Raw genomic sequence first — 22,558 nt, 5'->3', positions numbered from 1 at the left:
CAACTGAGGAGTCATAGAGACCATTGTCAGACGGGCCACGATCTGCATTGCCTGAGGGTCTGGGGTTTTTTCTGCACTCATAGAGGTGTCACTAAGTTATGAAAAGTCAAAAGTTGTATTGGTTTCCATACAGACAACAATCGGTGAGGAAAAAACTGAATCTTTCTAACACAATGGACGTGTAATAAAATAATTTGTCCCTTAATATACAATGATTGGAGGATGTAACATCTGATCTCCCAATAATGACAAATACAAAACTTACAAGGTAACATCTGAACTCCCAATAATAGCAAATAAAAAAAGTTACAATGTAACATTTGATCATCCAAAAAAAATAAATAAAATGTTTTTGAATGTGACATGCAATCTCCCAATAATAACAAATAAAAAAATTAGAATATAAAAAACAATCTTCCAATAATGACAAAAAACAAAGTTGCAATGTATCATGCAATCTCCCAATAACAAATCAAAAAGTTAGAATATAAAGCACAATCTCCCGATATTTATAAATAAAAAGTTACAATGTATCATGCAATCTCCCAATAATAACAAACAAAAAAGTTAGAATATAAAATGCAATAATACAATAATTACAAATAAAAAGTTACAATGTACCATGTAACCTCCCAATAATAACAAACAATAAAGTTACAATATAAAGCACAATCCTCCAATAATTACAAAAAACAAAGGGCCAGATTCACATAGAATTTCCCTGGCGCAGCGTATCAGAGATACGCTACGCCGCCGTATCTTACCTGGCTCTAAGTCGAATCCAGGAACATTTCGCGCCGTAAGTTACGGCGGCGTAGTGTATTTCTCAGCGCGTATTTCAAATTGGGCGGGTAAGGGGCGTGATTCATTTAAATGAAGCGCGTCCCCGGGCCGATTGAACTGCGCATGCTCCGTTTTGAAATTTCCCGCCGTGCTTTGCGCGAAATGACGTCGCACCGACATCATTTTTTGAACTTCGACGTGAGTTACGTCCTTTCCTATTCACGGGCGACTTACGCAAAAAAAAAAAAATTAAATTCGACGCGGGAACGACGGGCATACTTTAACATGGCAAGTCTATCTATACGCCACGAAATAGCAGCTTTAACTATACGCCGGGAAAAGCCGACTAGCGACGACGTAAGAGAATGCGACGGCCGCGCGTACCTCCGTGGATCGCCGTAAACAGCAAATTTGTATTCCCAACGCTGGAAAACTACGCAAACTCCACCCAGCGGCCGCCGGAGAATTACACCTACGCCTGTCAGATCTATGCCAAAAGCCGTCATATCTTGGTTTGAGGATTCCAAATCAAGATACGACGCGGCAAATTTGAAAATACGCCGGCGTATTTCTGCTGTGAATCTGGCCCAAGGTTGCAATGTATCATGCGCTCTCCCAATAACAACATTTCAATATAAAACGCAATCTCCTAATAATTACAAATAAAAAATTACACTGTATCATGCAATCTGCCAATAATAACAAAAAACAAGTTAGACTATAAAATGCAATATTCCAATAGTTACAATGTATCATGCGCTCGCCCAATAATAAATAAAAAAGTTACAATATAAAATACAATCCCCCAATAATTACAAACAAAAAGTTACATTGTAACATCTGATCTCCAAATAATAACAATAATATTGTTACAATGTAACATACTGTCTCCCAATAATAACAAATAAAAAAAAGTTACAGTGCAGCTTCTGATCACCAAATAATACTAATAATAATAATAATAATAATAAAAAATTACAATGTGACATGATCTCCCAATAATAACAAATAAAAAAGTAAAAATGTAACATCTGATCTCACAAGAATACATTTAAAAATTACAATGTAACATACAATGTCACAATAATATCAAATTAAAAACTTACATTGTAACATATAATCTCCTGATAATAACAAACAAGAAAGGTAAAATCTAACATCTGATCTCATAATAAAAATAATAAATTAAAAAATTACAATTTAAATATACAGTGTTGCAATAATAACACATAAAAAAAGTTACAAAGTAACATGTGTTCTCCAAATAATAATCCTAATAAAGTTACAATGTAACATGCAATCTCACAATAATGACTAATTAAAGTTTACAATGTCACACACAATCTTCCAATAATGATAAATAAATATTGTAATGTTATCTACCAATAATAATAATAATAAAATTGTTGCAATGTAATATGCAACCTCCAATAATACCGAATTAAAAAAACCTTACAGTGCAGCTTCTGATCACCAAATAATAATAAAAAAAAAATAAAGATTTACATTTAAACGCGATCTCCCAATAATAACGAATCAAAAAAGTTAAACTGTAACATCTGATCTACGAATAATAATAAAATGTAACATCTGATCTCCCACTAATATCACATACAAGGGTTACAATGTGTGGAGAACGGAGAGAAGAAGAAGAAGAAGATGATTAATTTTTATTGAATGTTGGCAGAACCTTCATACATTTTGAAAGATTCTTCTTGTTTTTTTTTTTTGCCTTGATTAAATTTTTTCCCCTTAATAACAAGAACACACGCTTAGAACACACGCTTAGAACACACGCTTCAGCAATTAAAAGTTTAGTAACGCTTTCCAAGGAAATATCAGCATCTTTGCCAAACACATTTTCTAATCCTGTTATTTGGATTTGATTCATCAATCTGTAACTGTACTTCAGGCGTGCTAAATAATGCTTAAAGTCCATGTAAACCTGAACCCAATGACATTTCGTTTTGCGCTGTGCGTAATTTTTTGAATTAAATACTTGTTTTTACATGTTTTCTTCCTTTGTAACAGTTCAGTGCTGCTGATCATCTTCAGCCCGTTCGCAGCCACTTCATGTCTACACCCACTTCAGTGATGGCGGCACGGCATTTCTCAGGACGGGTTTCCTGATGGCGACAACAGTGTCGACAATTGATGGCACAGTGGCTGCGTTTAAAGGCATAGTGGCGACAATTGATGGGCACAGTGGCGACAATTGATGGCACAGTGGCTGCGTTTGATGGCTTGGTGGCGACAATTGATGGCACAGTGGCTGCGTTTAAAGGCATAGTGGCGACAATTGATGGGCACAGTGGCGACAATTGATGGCACAGTGGCTGCGTTTGATGGCTTGGTGGCGACAATTGATGGGCACAGTGGCTGCGTTTGATGGGCACATTGGCTGTGTTTGATGGGCACAGTGGTGACAATTGACGGGCACAGTGGCGACAATTGATGGCACAGTAGCTGTTTGATGGCACAGTGGCTGTGTTTGATGGGCACAGTGGCTTCGTTTGATGGGCACAATGGCTGCGTGTGATGGGCACGGTGGATGCGTGTGATGGGCACAGTGGCTGCGTGTGATGGGCACGGAGGCTGCGTTTGATGGCACAGTGGCGACAATTGATTGGCACAGTGGCTGCGTTTGATGGGCACAGTGGCTGTGTTTGATGGGCACAGTGGCGACAATTGATGGGCACAGTGGCGACAATTGATGGCACAGTGGCGACAATTGATGGCACAGTGGTGACAATTGATGGCACAGTGGCTGCATTTAATGGCACAGTGAGGCTGCAATTGATGGTTTTTTTTTTTTCGTTTGTTTGCGCCCCCACAAAATTTTTGAGCACCAGCCGCCACTGCGCCTTTGTACATCTGTGTTGAAATGGCCACATGTAGTCTCCATCAGAGGCCTATGTGATGGGGTGACAACACTGGAGGACAATTGGAAGACAGGGAGGCAATGTAGTCACCCTATAACAGGATGTGCCTGAACATGGACATTTATGGCAGGATCAGCAGGGACTATTTTAACCACTTGCCTACCAGGCCGGTTCTGACATTTCTCTCCTACATGTAAAAATCATAATTTATTTGCTAGAAAATTACACAGAACCCCCAAATATTATATATTTTTCGCAGAGACCCTGGAGAATAAAATGGCGGGCATTGCAACTTTTTATCTTGCACGGCATTTGCACAGCAATTTTTCAAACACGGGGACGACCGTTACCCATTGCTTACTGTGTTCATTCAAGAAATGAAGGGGCCACCAAACATGTTTACTGGTCCCCCCCGCTCTCCATCCTGCCCCCCCCACAGAGGGATTGGAGCTGCAGGAAGGGAGGGCCTGGTGATCAGATAGCAGGGGGGGGGGACACAATTTCTGGAACCAAGCGGGAGAGAGAGGAGGAGAAGATGGTTGAGATTCAGGCGGAGTCACGGGGGGGGGGGGGGGGGGGTCAGTTCCAGTAATTGCTAAGCACCACGGAACTGTCATAAAGCTGTATGGGCCCCTCGTTGAACATATAGGGGCAGATCGACAGAGCGAGTACGCCGGCGTATCTACTGATACGCCGGCGTACTTTCAAATTACCTGCGTCGTATCTTTGGTTTGAATCCTAAAACCAAGATACGACGGCATCTGGGTTTGATCCGACAGGCGTACGGCTTCGTACGCCTTTCGGATCTAAGATGCAATACTTCGGCGTCCGCTGGGTGGCGTTCACATCGTTTTCCGCGTCAGGTATGCAAATTGGCTATTTCCGACGATCCACGAACATACGCGCAGCCGTCGCATTCTCTTACGTCGTCTCTAGTCGGCTTTTTCCGGCGTATAGTTAGATTTGCCATGTTAAAGAGCAGTTCCACCTAAAAATTGAACTTCCTCTTAACCCACTCCTCGCCCCCTTACATGCCACATTTGGCATGTAATTTTTTTGGGGGGGGAGTGGGGGCTTCAGGAGAAGGGGACTTCCTGTCCCACTTCCTCCTTCCGCCGAGGGGCTGCTAAGGCGATACGTCATATCGCCTTTTGGCAGCCCCTCCCTGTAGGCAATCGTCTAGGACACGTGACAGGTCCAAGGCGATCGCCTGTCCAATCAAACAGCGCAGCGCCGGGCCGCGCCACGCGCGCATGCGCAGTGCCGCACGCGCATGCGCAGTGGGTGCCCGGCCGTGAAGCCGAAAGCTGTCACGGCCGGGTGCCCACAGTAACAATGAAGACGCCGGCCGGGGAGGGGGGGAAAGGAGCGGAGCCCCGGCCGGCGCGTCGCTGGAACGCTGGAGCAGGTAAGTGTCAGTTTATTAAAAGCCAGCAAATACACTTTTTGTAGCTGCTGACTTTTAATAAACTTAAAACATGGGTGGAAAACCCCTTTAAGCATGGCCGTCGTTCCCGCATCGAAATTTGAATTTTTTCTTCTTTTTTGCGTAAGTCTTCCGTGAATCGGGATGGACGTAAGTCACGTCTAAGTTTAAAAAATGACGTCCTTGCGACGTCATTTCGCGCAATGCACGGCGGGAAATTTTGAAACGGAGCATGCGCAGTTCATTCGGCGCGGGGACGAGCTTCATTTAAATGAATCACGCCCCCCTAATCGCCGATTTGAATTCCGCCGCCAGAGATACACTACGCCGCCGTAACTTACGGCGCAAATTCTTCCAGGATTCGAACCAGCCAAAAGTAAGTTACAGTGGCGTAGCGTATCTCTGATACGCTGCGCCGATCTAATTCTATGTGGATCTACCCCATAGAGTCTGGGTCCCGAACAAGAGGACCAGTGCTACCCCCTTAGCGGGAGTGGTTGGGAAAAGCAGGGAGGGGGGGGGGCGGTAAAATAACCCCCAGCTGGTAGTGTGAACAAGCAGGGTGATCATTATATTGTATTATTCCAATTCATCTAGAAATACGTCTCAGGTGTCCCTATAATGGGTGATTGGTATGAAGACAATGGTACAATTCCCAGCATCCCGAGCAGCGTGCCAACACAGAGCGCCAAACTACCGAGCGCCTCCAACCCACACAGAGGGCTACAAATATTTGTAGAAACACGAGAAGTCCTGAGAACGTCCCGCACCTCCCTGCATGGAAAGGTGAAGCCCATTAAAAATTTAGACACAACAAAGTAATTGTCTGACAACCAGGAAAACCATAGAGACAAAACAATCAGAGGGATAGGAGAGGGGGAGGTTCCTCTGAAGGACTTTAACCCTCCAGACCGGAGACCGGACTTTCCCAACCCTGGAGGAACCCTTCAAATTACTTCCAGGTCTCCGGAGACCCCTTAATAGTTATTATATCTACATTATTATTATTATTATTATTAATGTTCTCTCACATTGGTGATCAGTAGGAAGAATGTTCCTTACATTGGTGATCAGTGGGAAGAATGTCCCTTACATTGGTGATCAGTGGGAAGAATGTCCCTTACATTGGTGATCGGTGAGAAGAATGTCCCTTACATTGGTGATCAGTGAGAAGAATGTCCCTTACATTGGTGATCAGTGGGAAGAATGTCCCTTACATTGGTGATCAGTGAGAAGAATATTCCTTACATTGGTGATCAGTGAGAAGAATGTCCCTTACATTGGTGATCAGTGGGAAGAATGTCCCTCACATTGGTGATCAGTGAGAAGAATGTTCCTTACATTGGTGATCAGTGAGAAGAATATTCCTTACATTGGTGATCAGTGAGAAGAATGTCCCTTACATTGGTGATCAGTGAGAAGAATGTTCCTTACATTGGTGATCAGTGGGAAGAATGTCCCTTACATTGGTGATCAGTGAGAAGAATGTTCCTTACATTGGTGATCAGTGAGAAGAATGTCCCTTACATTGGTGATCAGTGAGAAGAATGTCCCTCACATTGGTGATCAGTGGGAAGAATGTTCCTTACATTGGTGATCAGTGGGAAGAATGTTCCTTACATTGGTGATCAGTGGGAAGAATGTCCCTCACATTGGTGATCAGTGAGAAGAATGTCCCTTACATTGGTGATCAGTGAGAAGAATGTCCCTCACATTGGTGATCAGTGGGAAGAATGTTCCTTACATTGGTGATCAGTGGGAAGAATGTCCCTTACATTGGTGATCAGTGAGAAGAATGTTCCTTACTTTGGTGATCAGTGAGAAGAATGTCCCTTACATTGGTGATCAGTGGGAAGAATGTTCCTTACATTGGTGATCAGTGAGAAGAATGTCCCTTACATTGGTGATCAGTGGGAAGAATGTCCCTTACATTGGTGATCAGTGGGAAGAATGTCCCTTACATTGGTGATCAGTGAGAAGAATGTCCCTTACATTGGTGATCAGTGGGAAGAATGTTCCTTACATTGGTGATCAGTGAGAAGAATGTCCCTCACATTGGTGATCAGTGGGAAGAATGTTCCTTACATTGGTGATCAGTGGGAAGAATGTTCCTTACATTGGTGATCAGTGGGAAGAATGTCCCTCACATTGGTGATCAGTGAGAAGAATGTCCCTTACATTGGTGATCAGTGAGAAGAATGTCCCTCACATTGGTGATCAGTGGGAAGAATGTTCCTTACATTGGTGATCAGTGGGAAGAATGTCCCTTACATTGGTGATCAGTGAGAAGAATGTTCCTTACTTTGGTGATCAGTGAGAAGAATGTCCCTTACATTGGTGATCAGTGGGAAGAATGTTCCTTACATTGGTGATCAGTGAGAAGAATGTCCCTTACATTGGTGATCAGTGAGAAGAATGCTCCTTACATTGGTGATCAGTGGGAAGAATGTCCCTTACATTGGTGATCAGTGAGAAGAATGTTCCTTACATTGGTGATCAGTGGGAAGAATGTCCCTTACATTGGTGATCAGTGAGAAGAATGTCCCTTACATTGGTGATCAGTGGGAAGAATGTCCCTTACATTGGTGATCAGTGGGAAGAATGTCCCTTACATTGGTGATCAGTGGGAAGAATGTCCCTTACATTGGTGATCAGTGGGAAGAATGTTCCTTACATTGGTGATCAGTGAGAAGAATGTCCCTTACATTGGTGATCAGTGGGAAGAATGTTCCTTACATTGGTGATCAGTGAGAAGAATGTCCCTTACATTGGTGATCAGTGAGAAGAATGTTCCTTACATTGGTGATCAGTGAGAAGAATGTCCCTTACATTGGTGATCAGTGAGAAGAATGTCCCTTACATTGGTGATCAGTGAGAAGAATGTCCCTTACATTGGTGATCAGTGAGAAGAATGTTCCTTACATTGGTGATCAGTGGGAAGAATGTCCCTTACATTGGTGATCAGTGAGAAGAATGTCCCTTACATTGGTGATCAGTGAGAAGAATGTCCCTTACATTGGTGATCAGTGGGAAGAATGTTCCTTACATTGGTCATCAGTGAGAAGAATGCTCCTTACATTGGTGATCAGTGGGAAGAATGTTCCTTACATTGGTGATCAGTGGGAAGAATGTCCCTTACATTGGTGATCAGTGGGAAGAATGTCCCTTACATTGGTGATCAGTGGGAAGAATGTTCCTTACATTGGTGATCAGTGAGAAGAATGTCCCTTACATTGGTGATCAGTGGGAAGAATGTTCCTTACATTGGTGATCAGTGGGAAGAATGTTCCTTACATTGGTGATCAGTGGGAAGAATGTCCCTTACATTGGTGATCAGTGGGAAGAATGTTCCCTACATTGGTGATCAGTGAGAAGAATGTTCCTTACATTGGTGATCAGTGAGAAGAATGTCCCTTACATTGGTGATCAGTGGGAAGAATGTCCCTTACATTGGTGATCAGTGAGAAGAATGTCCCTTACATTGGTGATCAGTGGGAAGAATGTCCCTTACATTGGTGATCAGTGAGAAGAATGTTCCTTACATTGGTGATCAGTGAGAAGAATGTCCCTTACATTGGTGATCAGTGGGAAGAATGTCCCTTACATTGGTGATCAGTGAGAAGAATGTCCCTTACATTGGTGATCAGTGGGAAGAATGTTCCTTACATTGGTGATCAGTGAGAAGAATGTCCCTTACATTGGTGATCAGTGGGAAGAATGCCCCTTACATTGGTGATCAGTGAGAAGAATGCTCCTTACATTGGTGATCAGTGGAAAGAATGTCCCTTACATTGGTGATCAGTGAGAAGAATGTCCCTTACATTGGTGATCAGTGAAAAGAAGGTCTCTTACATTGGTGATCAGTGAGAAGAATGTCCCTTACATTGGTGATCAGTGAGAAGAATGTCCCTTACATTGGTGATCAGTGAGAAGAATGTCCCTTACATTGGTGATCAGTGAGAAGAATGTCCCTTACATTGGTGATCAGTGAGAAGAATGTCCCTTACATTGGTGATCAGTGGGAAGAATGTTCCTTACATTGGTGATCAGTGGGAAGAATGCTCCTTACATTGGTGATCAGTGAGAAGAATGTTCCTTACATTGGTGATCAGTGGGAAGAATGTCCCTTACATTGGTGATCAGTGAGAAGAATGTCCCTTACATTGGTGATCAGTGAGAAGAAGGTCCCTTACATTGGTGATCAGTGGGAAGAATGTTCCTTACATTGGTGATCAGTGGGAAGAATGTCCCTTACATTGGTGATCAGTGAGAAGAATGTCCCTTACATTGGTGATCAGTGAGAAGAATGTCCCTTACATTGGTGATCAGTGAGAAGAATGTCCCTTACATTGGTGATCAGTGAGAAGAATGTTCCTTACATTGGTGATCAGTGGGAAGAATGTCCCTTACATTGGTGATCAGTGAGAAGAATGTCCCTTACATTGGTGATCAGTGAGAAGAATGTCCCTTACATTGGTGATCAGTGGGAAGAATGTTCCTTACATTGGTCATCAGTGAGAAGAATGCTCCTTACATTGGTGATCAGTGGGAAGAATGTTCCTTACATTGGTGATCAGTGGGAAGAATGTCCCTTACATTGGTGATCAGTGGGAAGAATGTCCCTTACATTGGTGATCAGTGAGAAGAATGTTCCTTACATTGGTGATCAGTGAGAAGAATGTCCCTTACATTGGTGATCAGTGGGAAGAATGTCCCTTACATTGGTGATCAGTGGGAAGAATGTCCCTTACATTGGTGATCAGTGGGAAGAATGTCCCTTACATTGGTGATCAGTGAGAAGAATGTCCCTTACATTGGTGATCAGTGAAAAGAAGGTCTCTTACATTGGTGATCAGTGAGAAGAATGTCCCTTACATTGGTGATCAGTGAGAAGAATGTCCCTTACATTGGTGATCAGTGAGAAGAATGTCCCTTACATTGGTGATCAGTGAGAAGAATGTCCCTTACATTGGTGATCAGTGAGAAGAATGTCCCTTACATTGGTGATCAGTGGGAAGAATGTTCCTTACATTGGTGATCAGTGGGAAGAATGTTCCTTACATTGGTGATCAGTGGGAAGAATGTCCCTTACATTGGTGATCAGTGAGAAGAATGTCCCTTACATTGGTGATCAGTGAGAAGAATGTCCCTTACATTGGTGATCAGTGAGAAGAATGTCCCTTACATTGGTGATCAGTGAGAAGAATGTTCCTTACATTGGTGATCAGTGGGAAGAATGTCCCTTACATTGGTGATCAGTGAGAAGAATGTCCCTTACATTGGTGATCAGTGAGAAGAATGTCCCTTACATTGGTGATCAGTGGGAAGAATGTTCCTTACATTGGTCATCAGTGAGAAGAATGCTCCTTACATTGGTGATCAGTGGGAAGAATGTTCCTTACATTGGTGATCAGTGGGAAGAATGTCCCTTACATTGGTGATCAGTGGGAAGAATGTCCCTTACATTGGTGATCAGTGAGAAGAATGTTCCTTACATTGGTGATCAGTGAGAAGAATGTCCCTTACATTGGTGATCAGTGAGAAGAATGTCCCTTACATTGGTGATCAGTGGGAAGAATGTCCCTTACATTGGTGATCAGTGGGAAGAATGTCCCTTACATTGGTGATCAGTGAGAAGAATGTTCCTTACATTGGTGATCAGTGAGAAGAATGTCCCTTACATTGGTGATCAGTGAGAAGAATGTTCCTTACATTGGTGATCAGTGGGAAGAATGTCCCTTACATTGGTGATCAGTGGGAAGAATGTTCCTTACATTGGTGATCAGTGAGAAGAATGTCCCTTACATTGGTGATCAGTGAGAAGAATGTCCCTTACATTGGTGATCAGTGGGAAGAATGTCCCTTACATTGGTGATCAGTGAGAAGAATGTCCCTTACATTGGTGATCAGTGGGAAGAATGTCCCTTACATTGGTGATCAGTGAGAAGAATGTCCCTTACATTGGTGATCAGTGAGAAGAATGTCCCTTACATTGGTGATCAGTGAGAAGAATGTCCCTTACATTGGTGATCAGTGGGAAGAATGTCCCTTACATTGGTGATCAGTGAGAAGAATGTCCCTTACATTGGTGATCAGTGAGAAGAATGTCCCTTACATTGGTGATCAGTGAGAAGAAGGTCCCTTACATTGGTGATCAGTGGGAAGAATGTCCCTTACATTGGTGATCAGTGAGAAGAATGTCCCTTACATTGGTGATCAGTGGGAAGAATGTCCCTTACATTGGTGATCAGTGAGAAGAATGTCCCTTACATTGGTGATCAGTGAGAAGAATGTCCCTTACATTGGTGATCAGTGAGAAGAATGTCCCTTACATTGGTGATCAGTGGGAAGAATGTCCCTTACATTGGGGATCAGTGGGAAGAATGTCCCTTACATTGGTGATCAGTGGGAAGAATGTTCCTTACATTGGTGATCAGTGGGAAGAATGTCCCTTACATTGGTGATCAGTGAGAAGAATGTCCCTTACATTGGTGATCAGTGAGAAGAATGTCCCTTACATTGGTGATCAGTGAGAAGAAGGTCCCTTACATTGGTGATCAGTGGGAAGAATGTTCCTTACATTGGTGATCAGTGAGAAGAATGTTCCTTACATTGGTGATCAGTGAGAAGAATGTCCCTTACATTGGTGATCAGTGAGAAGAATGTCCCTTACATTGGTGATCAGTGAGAAGAATGTCCCTTACATTGGTGATCAGTGGGAAGAATGTCCCTTACATTGGGGATCAGTGGGAAGAATGTCCCTTACATTGGTGATCAGTGGGAAGAATGTTCCTTACATTGGTGATCAGTGGGAAGAATGTCCCTTACATTGGTGATCAGTGGGAAGAATGTCCCTTACATTGGTGATCAGTGGGAAGAAGGTTCCTTACATTGGTGATCAGTGAGAAGAATGTTCCTTACATTGGTGATCAGTGGGAAGAATGTCCCTTACATTGGTGATCAGTGGGAAGAATGTTCCTTACATTGGTGATCAGTGGGAAGAATGTTCCTTACATTGGTGATCAGTGAGAAGAATGTTCCTTACATTGGTGATCAGTGAGAAGAATGTCCCTTACATTGGTGATCAGTGAGAAGAATGTTCCTTACATTGGTGATCAGTGAGAAGAATGTCCCTTACATTGGTGATCAGTGAGAAGAATGTCCCTTACATTGGTGATCAGTGGGAAGAATGTCCCTTACATTGGTGATCAGTGGGAAGAATGTTCCTTACATTGGTGATCAGTGGGAAGAATGTCCCTTACATTGGTGATCAGTGGGAAGAATGTTCCTTACATTGGTGATCAGTGAGAAGAAGGTTCCTTACATTGGTGATCAGTGGGAAGAATGTCCCTTACATTGGTGATCAGTGAGAAGAATGTCCCTTACATTGGTGATCAGTGGGAAGAATGTTCCTTACATTGGTGATCAGTGGGAAGAATGTCCCTTACATTGGTGATCAGTGAGAAGAATGTCCCTTACATTGGTGATCAGTGGGAAGAATGTCCCTTACATTGGTGATCAGTGAGAAGAATGTTCCTTACATTGGTGATCAGTGAGAAGAATGTTCCTTACATTGGTGATCAGTGGGAAGAATGTCCCTTACATTGGTGATCAGTGGGAAGAATGTTCCTTACATTGGTGATCAGTGGGAAGAATGTTCCTTACATTGGTGATCAGTGGGAAGAATGTTCCTTATTTCATCAGTCTCCACTCCCCCCAGTGATCAGATTGTACATTGTAACTTTGTAGCAAGTCACAATATGAGAAGCTGTAATAGAGGGCTGATCTGTCTCATACTTTTCTTCTCGGTCCAGGAAGTAGATGGTGACCCTGGGTGATGCCTGAACAAAGACAGTGCTGTTCTTCTGGAGAGAAAAGCAGATGAAGGCTTCATCAGGGGGAACCCCGTGGTCTGTATTAGAAGTAATAAATACCTGGAAGGATTACACTGACACAATAAAAACTTGCATGCACCAAACATGAAAAAATATGTCTGATACTAAATCTAAGAATCTATGTTGTGTTATATGAACCCCCGGCAGCCTTTCTATCAGGGACGTGAAGTCGGGGGAGGCACGTGAGGCAGAGCCTCACCTGCCATGAAGATTAAAAAAAAATTGGAGCTTCGAGGATCGAAGCTCAGCAACCTGGGGTCAAAGAGACCCCAAATTTTGGGGTATGGGTAGCTACCCCACCACTGTTCAAAATGTGGGGCTCCTCCTACGCCCTATGGTTCCGGAGATACCGGCCTCCTTGCGCAGCCTGTCAAAAGCTGCATACAGAGCGGCCAGTTTAAATCCAAGCTGACACACTCTGTTTGCAGCAGACTGAGAGGATGAGCTCACGGCGCCTCTCCTCACTTCTTGTCAGAGGCACTGAGCTTAATGGACTGCTTGGAGTCTTGGACCAATGGCAAAGCACCATTGGTCCAAGCTGTCCAATAAAAATGCTGCAGTGGAGGCTCTCCTCCCAGGTTAAGTGTTTAGAGTTGCAGAGGAGGTCTAGTGCTAGAATTATTGATCTCGCTCTAATGATCGCGGATGTATGTAACCTGTGTGTATCTGGCTCTATCCGGGGGCCTCACCAGCCGCTCACCTCACCGCACCAGCCGCTCACCTCACCGCACCTCCCTGCTTTCTATGGACACATTCATCACACATGGAATTGAGGTGGAAAACTCTTTATTCATATAGAGCATATAGAGAATCAATGACAGCCGCGGCTCGGTATTGCCGTAGGCGGTGACGGGCCACAGTGACTTGGAGGGTCAGGTTGGACGTTGGTGGCGCGGGTTTGGCCCCGGGTTTCGGAGATGGGTGTCGGTGGGGTCATCAGTCCGTTTTATCCTTCCGTTTTGTGGACCTTGATTAAACTGAGGCAAAGGCCGAGGGACTTGTGGCACGGGTCGCACAGACAGTGGACGCAGGAGGCCCAGAACAGCTTCATACAGGCGAAGTTCATGTTCCACATGCGTATGCAGGGCCCGACGCACCAGATGTGGCAGCACTGGACGCAGGCGAACTCCAACGCCCAGCAGAAGGCCAGCGGGCAACCGCACAGCACGGACAGCACGATGTAACAGCAGTTCTTCACCCCGTTGAACGTCTTGTAGGACATCCCCCAGACGCCCGGGATACTGTGCGACCCTTCCGGCTCTCCGAAGGCATCTTCAAAGAGGACCTGTTAGTAGAAAGGACAATTCAGTTGGGTGCTTCAGCAGGAAAGAGCTACAACCTATCCTGCTGTAGTAATTAACAGATCCTGAGGGGGGAGCACTTTGCCCCTTTTTGCCTTGGGCGCTAAAGGACCTTATCCCAGCCTTGGTGCCATCTTTTATATATTGGCACCAAGACCTGCCAAAGCCTACCAAAGTTGTGATGACTTTGCCCACCTTGAAGGGTTCCCAGACGGGCAAAGATGGTGACGAGCGCCCTTCAGAATGGGCAGAACCGGGAACTGAACCACACCAATGGAGTTTCTTTGCACCCAGAAAGAGTTCCGAAGCCCCAAGAACACCGGAAAACCCTGCAAAAGCCCAACTGGAGTGTTACAATCATTGCCCTGAAATACCCCCGAGGCCGGGAACCTTAGTGAATAAGAATCCTAAAGTAAAAATGATCGTATTGTAACTGCCCATTGAGTACCTACAGTAGAGTCTCTGAACCAGAGTGCTGTCTGAGTTCCCCCGGGGTGTTGTGAGCTGGGGACCCAATTGGCCATGGATCAGTGTCATGAGTTGATGGGGGGGGGGGCTCTGTCCAGAAGAGTGATTCTGAAGTAAAGGGGAACTCTGATTTGATGGGGAACTGTGATGTGGTAGGGGGACTCTGATGTGATGGGGAACCTCTGATGTGAAGAGCGACGTCTTATTCGATGGGAACCTCTGATGTGATGGGAGGACCTCTGATGTGATGGGAGGACCTCTGATGTGATGGGAGGACCTCTGATGTGATGGGAGGACCTCTGATGTGATGGAGGACCTCTGATGTGATGGGGGACCTCTGATGTGATGGGGGACCTCTGATGCAATAGGTAGTCTCTGATGTGATGGGGAGGACCCCTGATGTGATGGGGAGACCTCTGATGTGATGGGGGGGGCTCTGATGTGATGGGGAGGCCTCTGATGTGATGGGGGGGGCTCTGATGTGATGGGGGGGGCTCTGATGTGATAGGAGGACCTCTGATGTGATGGGGGGACCTCTGATGTGATGGGGAGACCTCTGATGTGATGGAGGACCTCTGATGTGATGGGGAGGCCTCTGATGTGATGGAGGACCTCTGATGTGATGGGAGGACCTCTGATGTGATGGGGGGACCTCTGATGTGATGGGAGGACCTCTGATGTGATGGGGAGACCTCTGATGTGATGGGGGGGACCTCTGATGTGATGGAGGGACCTCTGATGTGATGGGGGGACCTCTGATGCAATAGGTAGTCTCTGATGTGATGGGAGGACCTCTGATGTGATGGGGGGACCTCTGATGTGATGGGAGGACCTCTGATGTGATGGAGGGACCTCTGATGTGATGGGGAGACCTCTGATGTGATGGGGGGACCTCTGATGTGATGGGGGGACCTCTGATGTGATGGGGGGACCTCTGATGTCATGGGGGGGGCTCTGATGTAATGGGAGGACCTCTGATGTGATGGGAGGACCTCTGATGTGATGGGGGGGACCTCTGATGTGATGGGGGGACCTCTGATGTGATGGGGGGACCTCTGATGTGATGGGAGGACCTCTGATGTGATGGGGGGACCTCTGATGTGATGGAGGACCTCTGATGTGATGGGGAGGCCTCTGATGTGATGGAGGACCTCTGATGTGATGGGAGGACCTCTGATGTGATGGGGGGACCTCTGATGTGATGGGAGGACCTCTGATGTGATGGGGAGACCTCTGATGTGATGGGGGGGACCTCTGATGTGATGGAGGGACCTCTGATGTGATGGGGGGACCTCTGATGCAATAGGTAGTCTCTGATGTGATGGGAGGACCTCTGATGTGATGGGGGGACCTCTGATGTGATGGGAGGACCTCTGATGTGATGGAGGGACCTCTGATGTGATGGGGAGACCTCTGATGTGATGGGGGGACCTCTGATGTGATGGGGGGACCTCTGATGTCATGGGGGGGGGGGCTCTGATGTAATGGGAGGACCTCTGATGTGATGGGAGGAACCTCTGATGTGATGGGGGGACCTCTGATGTGATGGGGGGACCTCTGATGTCATGGGGGGGCTCTGATGTAATGGGAGGACCTCTGATGTGATGGGGGGACCTCTGATGTGATGGGAGGACCTCTGATGTGATGGGGGGACCTCTGATGTGATGGGAGAACTCTGATGTGATGGGAGGACCTCTGATGTGATGGGAGGACCTCTGATGTGATGGGAGGACCTCTGATGTGATGGGGGGGACCTCTGATGTGATGGGAGGACCTCTGATGTGATGGGGGACCTCTGATGTGATAGTGGACCTCTGATGTGATGGGAGGACCTCTGATGTGATGGGGGGACCTCTGATGTGATTGGAGGACCTCTGATGTGATGAGGGACCTCTGATGTGATGGGGGATCTCTGATGTGATGGGGTACCTCTGATGTGATGGGGGGGGCCTCTGATGTGATGGGAGGACCTCTGATGTGATGGGGGGACCTCTGATGTGATGTGAGGACCTCTGATGTGATGGGGGGGTCTCTGATGTGATGGGGGACCTCTGATGTGATGGGAGGACCTCTGATGTGAAGGGGGGGGCACTGATGTGATGGGAGGACCTCTGATGTGATGGGGGACCTCTGATGTGATGGAGGGACCTCTGATGTGATGGGAGGACCTCTGATGTGATGGGAGGACCTCTGATGTGATGGGGGGACCTCTGATGTGATTGGAGGACCTCTGATGTGATGGGGGGATCTCTGATGTGATGGGGGACCTCTGATGTGATGGGAGGACCTCTGATGTGATGGGAGGACCTCTGATGTGATGGGGAGGACCTCTGATGTGATGGGAGGACCTCTGATGTGATGGGGGGGGACCTCTGATGTGATGGGGGGGGACCTCTGATGTGATGGGGGGGGACCTCTGATGTGATGGGAGGACCTCTGATGCAATAGGTAATCTCTGATATGATCATGTGATGGGGGGCTCTGATATCATGGTAGCGGGGTACCTCCGGATGAAAGAAGGCTGAGACAGCAGCCCAGTCCTCCTGAGGTCCCCCTGACAGCAACAGACTCCGGTTCTCGGGGAACATCTACAGACTCCATCTAGTGGTCATAATGTGTTTTTTTTCTGATTGAGGTGTTTCAGGAAAATACGGCGTTGTGGCCACTAGAGGGAGCCGACCATCACAGGAAATACACATATTAGGCGATCTATGGCGATAACATGCGATGGGCGAGTGAAGAATCATCGAGAAAATTATTTTATAAATAGAAACGTTTAAACAGGTTTGAGACAAACTCCGATCTCTTCTCTGATGAAAAGGTTGTCAATAAATGAAAAACAGAATAGAACAGAATAGAATAAATAAATATAGAATAAAAAATAGAATAGGAAAGAATAGAAAACAAAGTAATAGAATAAATAGAGAATAGAAAATAGAAAAGAATATAAAATAAATTAATAGAATAACTAAATAAAGAATAAAAAAATTAAATAGAATAGAAAATAATAGAAAACAAATTAATAGAACATAATAGAATAATTAAATAAATAGAGAATAAAAAAATAGAATAGAATAGAATAGAAAATAATATAAAACAAAATAAAAGAATAGAATAAATAAAGAAAAATAATAAAAAAATGTATAAAAAAGAATAGAAAACAAAGTAATAGAATAAATGGAGAATAGAAAGTAGAAAAGAATATAAAATAAATTAATAGAATAACTAAATAAAGAATAAAAAAAATAAATAGAATAGAAAATAATAGAAAACAAATTAATAGAACATAATAGAATAATTAAATAAATAGAGAATAAAAAAATAGAATAGAATAGAATATAAAATAATATAAAACAAAATAAAAGAATAGAATAAATAAAGAAAAATAATAAAAAATGTATAAAAAAGAATAGAAAACAAAGTAATAGAATAAATAGAGAATAGAAAGTAGAAAAGAATATAAAATAAATTAATAGAATAACTAAATAAACAATAAAAAAATTAAATAGAATAGAAAATAATATAAAACAAATTAATAGAACATAATATAATAATTAAATAAATAGAGAATAAAAAAATAGAATAGAATAGAAAATAATATAAAACAAAATAATAGAATAGAATAAATAAAGAAAAATAATAAAAAAAATGTATAGAAAAGAATAGAAAACAAAGTAATAGAATAAATAGAGAATAGAAAATAGAAACAAATATTAAATAAATTAATAGAATAACTAAATAAAGAATAAAACAATTAAATAGAATAGAAAATAATAGAAAACAAATTAATAGAACATAATAGAATAATTAAATAAATAGAGAATAAAAAAATAGAATAGAATAGAAAATAATAGAAAACAAAATAATAGAATAGAATAAATAAAGAAAATAATAAAAAAAACAGTATAGAAAAGAATAGAAAACAAAGTAATAGGACAGAATATAATATATAAATAAATCGAGAATAAAAAAATAGAATTGAAAACAAAGTAATAGAATATAATAAATACATAGAGAATAAAAAGATTGAATAGAATAGAATTGAATAGAAAATAAAGTAATAGAATAAATAAATCGAGAATAAAAATAGAATAGAAAAGAATAGACAATAATGTAATAGAGTAGAATAAATGAATCGAGAATAAAATAAAAAAATAGAATAGAATAGAAAGAATATAACCATTTCCCAAAATTCAAATAGAATCAATTCAAATTTGAATAGAATAAAAAAGAATAGGTTAGAATGGGAAAATAGTTATATTTTTTCTATTTTATTCTGTAACTACAGTATTTTGTTATGTTCTATTTAATTCTAATCTATTATTTTCTATTCTATTCAAATTCGAATTGATTCTATTTGAGTTTTGGGAAATGGTTATATTCTTTCTAGTCTATTGTTTTTTTTTTAATTCTATTATTTTCTATTCTAATTTCAAAGGATGGCTATATTCTTTCTATTTTATTCTATTGTTTTGTATTCTATTCTATTTGTTTCTATTCTATTCTGTTCTTTTATTTTACATTTTATTTTGTTCCGTTTTACTCTATTATATTCTATTGTTTTATTTTCTGTTATATTATTTTCTATTCTATTCAATGTTTTGCTATTCTGCTCTTTTATTTTATATTCTATTTTATTCTCTTTGGAAATTGGAAATCAAATCGAAAACTATTTGAATTTTAATACTATTCTAATTAATTCTATTTGAGCTTTGGGAAATGGTAATATTCTTTCTATTCTATTCTTTTTTTTCTATTATTTTCTATTCAAATTTAAGAAGATGATAATATTCTTTCTACTTTAATCTATTCTTTTTTATTCTATTTGTTCTTTTCTAGTCTGTTCTTTTATTTTCTATTCTATTTTTTACGCTATTATATACTATTCTTTTATTTTCTGTTATATTCTTTTCTATTGTATTATATATTTTTCTATTCTATTTTATTCTCTTTGGAAATTGGAAAACAAATGAAAAACTATTCAAATTTGAATACTATTCGAATTGATTCTATTTGAGTTTTTGGGAAATGGTAATATTCTTTCTATTCTATTGTTTTTTTTATTCTAATCTTTTCTATTCTATTCATTCCTATTTCAAAAGATGGTTATATTCTTTCTATTTCAATATATTCTTTTTTTTTTATTATATTTTATTCTATTCTACAGACTCACTGTCTGAATCACCAGGTGAAAATAGAAGAAAGAAAACCTAAAAAGCAGTGGCGGCTGGGTGTAAAAAAAAATGTTGGGGGGGCGCAAGCAGTGCACCCACAGTGACCCTCACTCCCCCCTGGTTGGTTGGGTAACCCGCACCTCCCCCCCGGTCAGTGGGGTCATCAGGAGCACCGAAGCACTTACCCCATCTATGACGGGCAGCGCTTCACCCTGGTGACCGGCGGCGGCTTCTCCTTCCCCTGCCCTCCTCTGCAGGCATCACAGCAGCTTCTGTCTCCTCCCTCCTCCTCGACGGCCAATCAGAACGCTTCTCCTTTCGGCCAATTGAGAAACAGGTCTCAGACCACTTCCTTATTGGCCGGGAGGAGGATCAGTGTGAAAATAGCGAATATTCATTTGCTATTGTCACACAACTGGGTGGGCTCGGGGCGCAGTGCTCTGTGCCCCGAGCCCACCCTTTTTTTAAGCCAATTAGAGACTCGGCTCTAATCACGTGCTTCAAAAATACCACACCCCCTCCATTGGAATCCATGCGTCCGGCGCCCTGTATGTAGATCAGGGGGCCGGACGCATGGATTGGGGGGGCGGGGCTGCAATTGATAAACTGCAATATAATAGATGTTTGCTTTTAATAATATTGTAATTGTACTGCCCCCCCCCCCCTTCTACATTGTAAAGCGCTGTGCAAACTGTTGGCACTGTATAAATCCTGTATAATAATAATAATTATTGCTGAATAAACCGGCCCACAGCAGAGATGTCTGTATGGTCTCTAGGGGGCGTACAGGTGCAGGAATCGATAAACAGGTACGCTGGTCCAAACAGATCATCCCCGTTTAGCGCATCCCTCGAGACGGCGGGATAACGGTCAGGTGCCGCCATACTCACTCTGACGTGCTCGTTCATGTTGTTAGGGTCTCGGTTGTCCATGTCCAGGGGCATGGGCTCGCTGGAGATGCTTTTAGGCTCGGCCATGTTGGATGGAGATCGGCTCTGTGGTGAGGGCAGGTGAGTCTCTACATCCCATCCATCCTGGAAGAAGGTTTTATATACCTGCGGGGCGAAAATGTTACTATGGGACCCGAGAATCAACAACTTCCTTTCTTCTCCTCACTCCACTGCTATGGAGACGGCGGGAGGGGATGGGCAGGAGATGGATGGAGCACACAAGTCACCGGATCGGAGTCACCTGACCGCCCCCCTGACACCGATCCCTGACTCTACAAACTCCATAAAGTCATTATTGTGTTGTAAGAACCTCTACAGCACACTGAGGGCACATCGTCACAATGTATCAATTCACTGCAACAAAAAAGTTACACAAAACTTTCAAAACTTTTTTTTTTGTGTCGAATTCATTCGGGTAAAAAAAAAACCTCTTTATGTAGATTGTCACAACGTAATATATATAATAAGGAGCGATAAAAACTTCAATAGAAATTTGTTTACAACTTCAAATTACTTTGGGCCAGATCCACAAAGAAGTTACGCTGGCGCATCTATTGATACGCCGCGTAACTTCTAGGTTGCTCCGGCGTATCTTTGTTTTGTATCCACAAAACAAGATACGCCTGAAGCTGGGCTAGATCCGTCTGACGTAGGGCCATATTCTCCTAGATTTCCCGCGGGCGGCGCGTAAGCCATTTACACTCCGCCGCCCCAACCTACAGGAGCAAGTGCTGTATTCCCCAAACACTTGCTCCGTAGTTTGGGGGCGGCGGAGTGTAAATGCCCCGGCGTAGCCACGCGTATCTCCAAGGGGGTGGCTTCTATTTAAATTAAGCGCGCCCCCGATTCTAACGAACTGCGCATGCGCCGGGCTTAAAATAGCCCAGTACGCATGCTCCAGTTCTCGGCGTAAAACGTCAATGACGCCGACGTGTGCGTCATTGACGTAAAGTCGTATTCAAGAACGACTTAGGGAAACGACGTAGCCGACGGGAAAAGACGACGCGGACCCGACGCCATACTTAACATGGCCTACGTGGGACTTGCGTAAACTTACCCCTCATATAGCAGGGGTAAGTTTACGCTTACGCAAACGACGTTAGCGACGGTTACGCGACGCAAATTCGTTCGGGAATCGGCGTATCAGTCTCATTTGCATAAACAAATGAGACCTGAACGTAAACGCCATCTAGCGGCGGCCGGCGTAATTACATTTAAGATCCGACAGTGTAAGTGACTTACACATGGCGGATCTTAAGTGTATCTATGCGAAAATGATTCTAAGAATCACTCGCATAGATACGCGGGCCAAAAAAGAGAGATACGATGAGTATCTTGAGTTACTCCATCGTATCCTTACTCAGAATATGGCCCGTACATCTTAGTACGCCGTCAGATCTAAGGTGCAATATTTACGCTGGCCGCTAGGTGGCGCTTCTGTCGATTTCTGCGTCGAGTATGCAAATTATCTAGATACGGCGATCCACGAACGTACGTCCGGCCGGCGTTTCCGTAAGGCTTTTTTCGGCGTATAGTTACCCCTGCTACATGAGGCGTATCCTATGTTAAGTATGGCCGTCGTTCCCGCGTCCAAATTTGAAAATTTTACGTTGTTTGCGTAAGTCGTTTGCGGATAGGGCTTTGCGTAGAATGACGTTCACGTCGTAAGCATTGGCTTG

The 22,558-nt window shown here is 43.2% G+C and overlaps 1 protein-coding gene across 1 annotated transcript; it reads right to left on the bottom strand.

Annotated features, from left to right (window-relative positions):
* Positions 1-13,895: 13,895 nt before the first annotated feature.
* Positions 13,896-20,970, bottom strand: LOC120944790 (caveolin-3-like). Its single transcript, XM_040358577.1, has 2 exons — positions 20,820-20,970; positions 13,896-14,271 (listed from the first exon to the last, which is right to left on the bottom strand). The coding sequence occupies exons 1-2, from the start codon at positions 20,904-20,906 to the stop codon at positions 13,933-13,935; spliced, it is 426 nt and encodes a 141-aa protein (XP_040214511.1). The 5' UTR covers positions 20,907-20,970; the 3' UTR covers positions 13,896-13,932.
* Between the last annotated feature and the right edge of the window lie 1,588 nt (positions 20,971-22,558).

The sequence above is a fragment of the Rana temporaria genome, chromosome 7 (assembly GCF_905171775.1).
Source record: "Rana temporaria chromosome 7, aRanTem1.1, whole genome shotgun sequence".
NCBI lineage: Eukaryota > Metazoa > Chordata > Amphibia > Anura > Ranidae > Rana > Rana temporaria.
Note: the sequence above shows the minus strand (reverse complement) of the source record. Positions and strands in the feature narration are given on the sequence as shown.